This window comes from Sorex araneus, chromosome 2 (genome assembly GCF_027595985.1).
Source record: "Sorex araneus isolate mSorAra2 chromosome 2, mSorAra2.pri, whole genome shotgun sequence".
Taxonomy (NCBI): Eukaryota; Metazoa; Chordata; class Mammalia; order Eulipotyphla; family Soricidae; genus Sorex; species Sorex araneus.
Window position 1 is genome coordinate 24878481 of NC_073303.1, and position 9391 is coordinate 24887871.

The 9391-nt window shown below is 48.5% G+C and overlaps 1 protein-coding gene across 1 annotated transcript; it reads left to right on the plus strand.

The window, feature by feature from the left end:
- The first annotated feature begins 5163 nt into the window (after window positions 1-5163).
- Window positions 5164-8485, plus strand: LOC101538759 (ubiquitin carboxyl-terminal hydrolase 4-like). The gene has a single exon (XM_055126121.1). The coding sequence runs from the start codon at window positions 5195-5197 to the stop codon at window positions 8084-8086; it is 2892 nt and encodes a 963-aa protein (XP_054982096.1). The 5' UTR covers window positions 5164-5194; the 3' UTR covers window positions 8087-8485.
- Window positions 8486-9391: the final 906 nt, after the last annotated feature.

Here is a 9391-nt window from a genome sequence, read left to right on the forward strand (position 1 = left end):
AGAAAATGCAGACATCCAGTTCTGTTTCTCTCCGCCCTCTGAGAAGAAACCTGAATCCCCAGAATGGATGGGAAGAAGATCCTCTCTGTATCTGTCTTTTTACCCATCAGTGTTGGTTTATGCCTGGAGTTTTGGAAAGCTGTCAACTCACTGATCATTGTCTGCTCCAAGCCACTAGCTCTGAGATGTCTAGAACCACAAGCTATGAGATATCTAGAACCATGAGCTGTGAGAGATCTAGAAGCACAAGCTGTGAGAGATCTAGAACCACGAGCAGTGAGAGATCTAGAACCACGAGCAGTGAGAGATCTAGAACCACAAGCAGTGAGATGTCCAGAGCCACCAGTGTCATGGTAGAGCTCAAGGAATACGGAGAAAACGCCAGAGAATGCCAGTGCTCCTCATAAAGAACCCTCCATCATCCCCTGCCGTGAATGAAGCTGAACCTCATCCTCAAAACAGAGGACACCAAATAGATGCTTCCTTGGGCTTCTCTCTGGGTTCCATGCCCTCCAGCCATTTGTTGCCTGAGGCCAGATTGCAGGGCACTGTCTTCTCCCTTTACCTTGTCTACCTCACAGATACTCTCTCCCCCAATTCAGAAGTATTACAAGTACTGAAGTTTGTTGTTATAAATAAGCTCTATGTATGCATTTTGCATGTTTGTAGGAAAATCTTATTCAAAATTATTTTTAAATGAAATAAATACTTCTTTTTTACTGACATGAAACATCAGTGTATATTTCTTTCCTTCTTTGTTGGTGTTTTGGCCGTTCCTGGAATCAGTGGACCCTGAGGATCCAGGGATCGAACCGAGACCTCTTCCATTCAAGGGTCCTTCTTCATGCTTTTGGGCTGTTATTTTTTTGTGAAGGATGGAGTCTGTTTGTTTGTAATTTGTAGGGGTGTTGCCAGGGATTGAACCCACAGCCTCAGGCCTGCAAGGCAAGTGCTGTAATCCTGAGTCACATCTTCAAGCTCTGGTCTGTAATCTGTAGGCACATATCAACATTGCCTTTGTCTTTCCTAAGGGAAATGTTCCCAACTCCTAAGTCCATCTCAGGTAATACCTATTTCTTTGCATCACCACCTAGGTTTTGACTTGCTGGCATGGAACAGATTATAAAACTTACTTTTTAAAAAGCTTTTCATTCATATGAGTCAACTGTCCCTTGTCACTGTCATCCCATTGCTCATCGATTTGCTCGAGCGGGCACCAGTAACGTCTCCATTGTGAGACTCGTTGTTACTGTTTTTGGAATATCAAATACACCATCTGGAGCAGGCTTTGCCGTGTGGGCGAGATACTCTCAGTAGCTTGCCAGGCTCTCCAAGAGGAGCGGAGGAATCAAACCCGGATTGGCCGCGTGCAAGGCGAATGCCCTACCCACTGTGCTATCGCTCCAGCACTTAAATCCATATGATTCAAGATTAAAACAATATTGAAAAGTTTACATATAAAACCTTTGCTATTTCTATTCTGAATCCTAATTATGTTTATTCATTTTACATATCCTTCTGGAATTTGGGGGTACTAATAGCAATATACACATGCATCACTTTCTACATATTCTTAACAACAACTAGCTTATAATCCATGCTGCTGTGTGCTTGGATTTCTTTCTTCTTGCTTACCATTGTTTTCAGACACTTTTGTAGTAGTATCTTGCAAACGTTAACTCATTTACTCTTCAGAATCTGATGAGACAGGTATTATTATCACTGTGTCTTACCGTTAAAGACACTGAAATGGTAGTGGAGAGTGGCAGTAGGAAGATTGACCAAAGGAAACATATGTGGGCTTGCAAGCTGACCGGCCCAGGGGTTGGAGTGATAGCACAGTGGATAGGGCGTTTGCCTTGCACACAGCCAATCTGGGTTCGAATCCCAGCATCCCATATGGTCTCCTGAGCACCGCCAGGAGTCATTCCTGAGTGCAGAACCAGGAGTAACTCCTGTGCATCACAGAGTGTGACCCAAAAAGAAAAAAAAAAAAAAGCTGACCCGCCCAATTCTGCAGAGAGCATCCCTCCTCCTTCAGTGTCTCTCCCCATTGGCTCTGTTTCCTAAGGAGCCACGAAACCACTCCAGGACTGCCCCCCTTCCCACCCCCAAAACCCTCCCCCACCCCCACTCTCCAAGCTCCCTATCCATATTCTCCAGGTCCCTCTGAGACCCCAGCCCTCGGATTCACAGCTGCCAATTCCCCATCCTCATGCCTGAAATGGGCAGAGGCAGCCACAGGGAACATTCTAGAAGTCCTAAGCCTGACACTCCTCCAGCATGGCAAACCACCATTGCCAGCTGGCACCTTGCGATACCAGGTTATCTGGGAAGCTGCACCCACTAGGGGAGATAGGTGGATGGAGACTGGGCCAAAATGAAGTGGGAATTGCCCCCACCCCACGCCCCCCACCACCACCCAAGACAAAACTAAACAAAACATGCTGTTGCCTCCTTCCGCCAGCATCCAAGGCTCTGCTGGATCCAGATGGCTACAGTCTCTCACTGCACACCGCCCGCCCTGAACCCCAGAAGTGAACGTGGATGCGCTGAAGGCCCTCGCACAGGACCGACTCCTGCCTGGACAGCTCTCCTGTTGACTTCCCTTCACGGGGCAGCCTGTGCTGGCACAGGCCCCCAGGAGCCCCGAGTGCCTACAAAACAGGACCTTGGCATCTAGTCATCTTTCTCCTGACAGAGGACCCGGATCCCTTGGGCGTCAGGCAGATAGAAAACTACGAAGAGAGCACTTGTCTGCTTGAGACCACGGCCTTGCTCCTTGTTGCCTTTTGCTTTATTTATTTCAGCATTCATTTGCTTTATTTCTGCCTAAAACTCTCTTTTATTTTCTTACTTTTTTTTTTTTGGTTCTGGGGACTCACACAGCAGTGCTTAGGGCTCGTCCCTGGTTCTCTACTCAGGGATCACTCCTGGCAGTGCTCATATGTGCTAATAGGTGGTTCCAGGGATCAAACCCAGGCTGACTGCATGCAAAGTGTCTGCCATATGAGCACAATGACCTTTGAAAGGTCTTTCTAACCTGTCCCCACGGTCTCCTGGGTCTCTTTCCGGGGATTCTGGTAAGTACTACTAGCTACTTACAGATAGAAACTTGGCAGGGGCTATTCCTGGCTCTGCACTCCTGGTGCTGCTCAGGAGACCACATGGGATGCCAGGGATCAAACCCGGGTCAGCCGCGTGCAAGGCAAACACCCTACCTGCTGTACTATCACTCCGGCCCTATAATTTTTACTATTAGAAAGGTGTCAAACATTAACAAATGACAGTGACATGCAAAACTACATAGAATAATCAAATCCACCAAAAAATAACCAAGGGAAATAAATTAGCGAGACCCTTTCTTTTCAGGCACTGAAGTTATTCTCCTGTTATAACCATGAGTAGGCAATGGCGTATTTATATGTTTCAAGTGGCAAAGCTGACGGGTAAAAAAGCTAAGTGATGGGCTCAAAGTCACACCAGGTGTGCAAGGCCTCACCTTAGTCCCGCTGATAATCTACTAGATTGTGTGTGTGTGGTCCACACGGATGTGTGGTCCCAGGGATCCAACCCAGAGCATCACACAGGTAAGGCATGTGCTCTGCCACTAATAGATTTTTTTTTTTTAATTTTGAGTCACACCCGGTAGTGTTTGGGGAATTATTCCCTGTGCAGTGCTTGTGGTGGCTCCTGGAGGTGCTCGGAGACTATCTGGGGCCGGAGGTAGGAGGTAGGGCTCCTGCATGCAAAGCCTGAGCCGCAGACCTTGGAGTCACCTCCCCAACCCAACCACGCACAGTTAAACACACTTGCTGGCCGTGGGAATTGTAGGGTAGCTGGCTGGCCCCTACAGGAATTTTCATTCTAGGTAGGACATTGGGGTGTCCACTGGGGGGCAGTGATGATCTGAACTGGGCCGTGGGCAGGCCACTTCCTGCTTGGCTGCTCCAGGGCTGGAATCAATACACTCCACTCATCTCCTGTGCCTCTGATTGCTGAGTCACAACGTGCTTCCTGAGCCAGCACGGGCAGGGCTGAGCAGAAAGTGGGGTGTGACTTCACCGGCCTTGGAAAGACCCTGCTCTCCCCAGATGCCTCTCTCTTCCACTGCCTGGAATTCTTTTTTGTTTTCTTTATCTAAACATCCGGATTTTGGACTCTCCTTCACTGCTGGTGGGAATGCTGACTGGTTGAGCCCTTTTGGAAAACAATATGGACATTTCTCAAAAAAATTAGAAACTGAGCTCCCATGAGACCCAGCAATACCACTTCTGGGAACATATCCCGGAGATGCAAAAAACTATAGTAGAAATAACTGCACTTGTATATTCATTGCAGCACTGTTTACTATGGCCAGAATCTGGAAAATACCCAAGTACCTGAGGACAGATGACTGGTTTTGTTTTTTTTTTTTTTACAGTTACAGATTTATACACTTTTGTGCTTATACTTCCCTCATACAAAGTTTGGGAACCCATCCCTTCACCAGTGCCCATTCTCCACCACCCGTAAACCCAGTGTCCCTCCCACCCTCCCCAATCCCATCTCCCCCCCACCCCACCCTGCCACTGTGGCAAGGCATTCCCTTCTGTTTTCTCTCTCTAATTAGCTGTTGTGGTTTGCAATAAAGGTGTTGAGTGGCCGCTGTGCTCAGTCTCTAGCCCTCATTCAGCCCGCAACTCCCTTCCCCCACATGGCCTTCGACTACAATGTAGTTGGTGATCGCTTCTCTGAGTTGACCTTTCCCCGGAACGTGAGGCCAGCCTCGAAGCCATGGAGTCAACCTCCTGGTACTTATTTCTACAGTTCTTGGATGTTAGTCTCCCACTCGAGAACAGATGACTGGTTAAAGAAACTTTGGTACAGGGGCTGGAGCGATAGCACAGTGGGTAAGACGGTTGCCTTGCACGTGGCCGGCCCGGCTTCGATTCCCAGCATCCCATATGATCCCCCGAGCACCACCAGACCAGGAGTAATTCCTGAGTGCAGAGCCAGGAGTCAGCCCTGTATATCGCCGGGTGTGACCCAAAAACCAAAAAAAAAAAAAAAAAAAAACTTTGATATATCAACACAATGGAATACTACACAGTTGTTAGAAAAGATGAGGTCATGAAATTTGCTTATAGGTGGATCAACATGAAAAGTATTATGTTGGGATGTCCGGGCCGGCTGGGCCGGGGCCGCGGACGAGATGGCGGAAGGCGGAGGCTGCCGTGAGCGACCGGATGCGGAGACCCAGAAAACCGAGCTGGGGGCCCTGATGAGGACCACGCTCCAGCGAGGGGCGCAGTGGTATCTTATTGACAGTCGGTGGTTTAAGCAGTGGAAGAAATATGTGGGCTTCGACAGCTGGGATATGTACAATGTGGGTGAACACAACCTGTTTCCTGGCCCAATAGATAACTCTGGACTCTTTTCAGATCCAGAGAGTCAGACCCTGAAAGAACATTTAATTGATGAATTGGATTATGTATTGGTTCCAACTGAGGCCTGGAACAAGTTGTTAAACTGGTATGGTTGTGTTGAAGGGCAACAGCCCATTGTGAGAAAGGTTGTGGAGCATGGCCTGTTTGTCAAACACTGCAAAGTGGAAGTGTACTTGCTGGAACTGAAGCTCTGTGAGAATAGTGACCCCACCAATGTTCTGAGTTGCCATTTCAGCAAGGCAGATACCATTGCAACCATTGAGAAGGAGATGCGGAAACTGTTCAACATTCCTGCAGAACGTGAAACAAGACTGTGGAACAAATACATGAGCGATACCTATGAGCAGTTGAGCAAGTGCGATAACACTGTTCAGGATGCGGGGCTTTACCAGGGCCAGGTGCTAGTAATTGAGCCTCAGAATGAAGATGGTACATGGCCGAGGCAGACCCTTCAGACAAAATCAAGCACTGCGCCTAGCAGAAATTTCACTACCTCTCCCAAATCGTCAGCGAGCCCCTACACCTCAGCGGCTGCCTCTCCCGTTGCAAATGGTGATAGCACTAACACTTCTGGGGTGCACAGTTCCAGTGTCAGCCGGGGTGGCTCTGGCTTCTCTGCTTCGTATAATTGTCAGGAAGACTCGTCATCTCAAGTACAACCTGGGATCTGTGGACTCAGAAACCTGGGGAACACCTGCTTCATGAACTCGGCTTTGCAGTGCTTGAGCAACACCGCGCCACTGACGGACTACTTCCTTGACGATGAATATGAAGCGGAGATCAACAGAGACAACCCGCTGGGGATGAAAGGGGAAATCACAGAGGCCTATGCAGAGCTCATTAAGCAGATGTGGTCTGGCAGGGATGCCCATGTGGCACCACGTATGTTCAAAACACAAGTGGGACGTTTTGCCCCCCAGTTTTCTGGCTACCAGCAGCAAGACTCTCAGGAGCTGTTAGCCTTTCTTCTGGATGGATTGCATGAAGATCTGAACCGAGTGAAGAAGAAGCCCTACCTGGAGCCGAAGGACGCCAATGGGCGGCCAGATGCGGTGGTAGCAAAGGAAGCCTGGGAGAACCACAGGTTAAGGAATGATTCTGTGATTGTGGATACATTCCATGGCCTCTTCAAGTCTACTTTGGTTTGCCCTGAGTGTGCAAAGGTTTCAGTGACCTTTGACCCATTTTGCTATCTCACTCTCCCACTGCCCTTGAAGAAAGATCGAGTTATGGAGGTCTTCCTGGTTCCTGCTGACCCTCGCTGCAGACCTACTCAGTACCGAGTGATTGTGCCACTGATGGGGGCCGTGTCTGATCTCTGCGAGGCGCTCTCCAGGCTGTCTGGCATTGCTGCAGAAAATATGGTGGTCACTGATGTATATAACCATCGATTCCACAAAATTTTCCAAATGGATGAAGGTTTGAACCACATCATGCCTCGGGATGACATCTTTGTGTATGAAGTCTGCAGCACCTCCACTGATGGTACAGAGTACATCACACTTCCAATCTACTTCAGGGAGAGGAAGTCCAGGCCTCCGAGTACATCCTCGGTAGCAGTGCTTTATGGACAGCCACTGCTGGTTTCCGTCCCCAAGCACAAACTAACCGTCGATTCTTTGTACCAGGCTGTCTGTGAGCGTATCAGCCGCTATATAAAACAGCCTTTGCCTGATGAGTCTGGCAGCTCGCCCTTGGAGCCCGGGTCCTGCAATGGCTCCAGGGGCAGCTGTGAAGGAGAAGATGAAGAAGAAATGGAGCATCAGGAAGAAGGTAAAGAGCAGCTGTCTGAGACGGAAGGCAGTGGTGAGGAGGAGCTGGGAAATGACCAGGGTGAGACTACCCAGAAGGTCCGAGACCAGCGCTGTCCCAGGAGGCTTTTTACCTTCAGCCTTGTGAACTCCTACGGAACAGCTGACATCAATTCACTGGCAACAGATGGAAAACTACTTAAACTCAACTCTCGATCCACACTGGCCATTGATTGGGACAGTGAGACCCGAAGCATTTACTATGATGAGCAAGAGTCCGAGGCCTATGAGAAGCATGTGAGCATGTTGCAGCCGCAGAAGAAGAAGAAGATGGCCGTGGCGCTCAGAGATTGCATCGAGCTCTTGACCACAATGGAGACCCTTGGAGAACATGACCCCTGGTACTGTCCCAACTGTAAGAAGCATCAGCAGGCCACAAAGAAGTTTGATCTGTGGTCCTTGCCCAAGATACTGGTGGTCCACCTCAAACGTTTCTCCTACAACAGATACTGGAGAGATAAACTTGACACTGTTGTGGAGTTCCCAGTCAGAGGTCTGAACATGTCCGAGTTTATCTGTGACCGATCAGCAAGACCGTATGTGTATGACCTCATCGCCGTGTCCAATCATTATGGAGCCATGGGGGTTGGCCACTACACTGCTTATGCGAAGAACAAACTGAATGGGAAATGGTATTATTTTGATGATAGCAACGTGTCCTTGGCCTCTGAGGATCAGATAGTGACAAAAGCTGCTTATGTGCTGTTTTACCAGCGTCAAGATGATGAATTTTATAAGACTCCTTCACATACAAGTTTTCCTGGACCTTCTGACGGAGGGATGAGGCCCAGCGGCTCGCAGCAGGGCATGGGGGATGACGAGGCATGCAGCATGGACACCAACTGATATGGCCTCCGTTGCCCACGCACCAGGGGCGTCCCCAGGAGAACATCTTTGACACTGGAGACTGTAGTGCTCAGTCTAAAAACCAGATGAGAAAATTCCCTTTTACGAGTGGAAGAAAAAAATATCCTGTTTGCTCAGAAGGGTTAATTATTTTTCTTTTAAAATAGGTGGTGAAAAAGTTCTGTAAAACCTATGGAGCTGTGGAAGGGGGTTGGGAGTGGGGGGCATTGATATAGTATGTCTGATGGATTCCAAAGAACAGAGAAACACACTGTAATCAAGAATGGGACGGCAAGGAGACCCAGCTCTCTGCTGCTGCCTGCCTGGATTTCTCATTCTGGTACTGGCTGCTGGACACCCCAGTAGTCTGCCAGCATAAACCAAGCCTCGAGTAAACTATATGTTGTCCCCCTTAAAAAAAAAAAAAAGTATTATGTTAAGTGAAATGAGTCAGAAAGAGAGGGACAGACATAGGAAGACTGCACTCATTTGTGGAATATAAAGTAACAGAATGGGAGACTAACACCCAAGGATAGTAGAGATAAGGACCAGGAATATTGCTCCACGGCTTGGAAGCCAGCCTCATATGCTGGGGGAAAAGGCAGCTCAGATAGAGAAGAGATCATCAAGTAAAGGGTGCTAGGAGGGCCTGCTCGGGATGGGAATGTGTGCTGAAAGTAGACTATAGACCAAACCTGATGGCCACTTTTTTTTTTTTTTTTTTTTTTTTTTTGCTTTTTGGGTCACACCTGGCGATGCACAGGGGTTACTCCTGGCTCTGCACTCAGGAATTACCTGTGGCTATATGGGATGCTGGGATTTGAACCCGGGTCGACCGGAGTGCAGAGCCAGGAGTCAGCTCTGCAAGGCAAACGCCCTACCTGCTGTGCTATCTCTCCAGCCCCTGATGGCCACTTATTACCTGTATTGCAAACCACAACACCCAAAAGGAGAGAGAGAACAAAAGGGAATGTGCCTGCCAGAGAGGTGGAGTGGGGGGAAATGGGGAGTATGGTGGGAGGGATACTGGGATCACTGGTGGTCCAGAGCACTGGTGGAGGGATGGGTACTTGATCATTGTATGACTGAAACGTAAGCACGAAAGTTTGTAAGTCTGTAACTGTACCTCATGGTGATACATTAAAAAATAATAATTTTAAAAATAACATAAAAAATATAAATAAACATCCACATCTCCAAAGTTGTTCATGCTACAGCTATTTCAGGCATTCTATGTTCCAACACCCATCCCACCATCAGTGTGAACTTCCCTCCACCCCTGTCCCCAGTTTCCCGCCTGTCCCC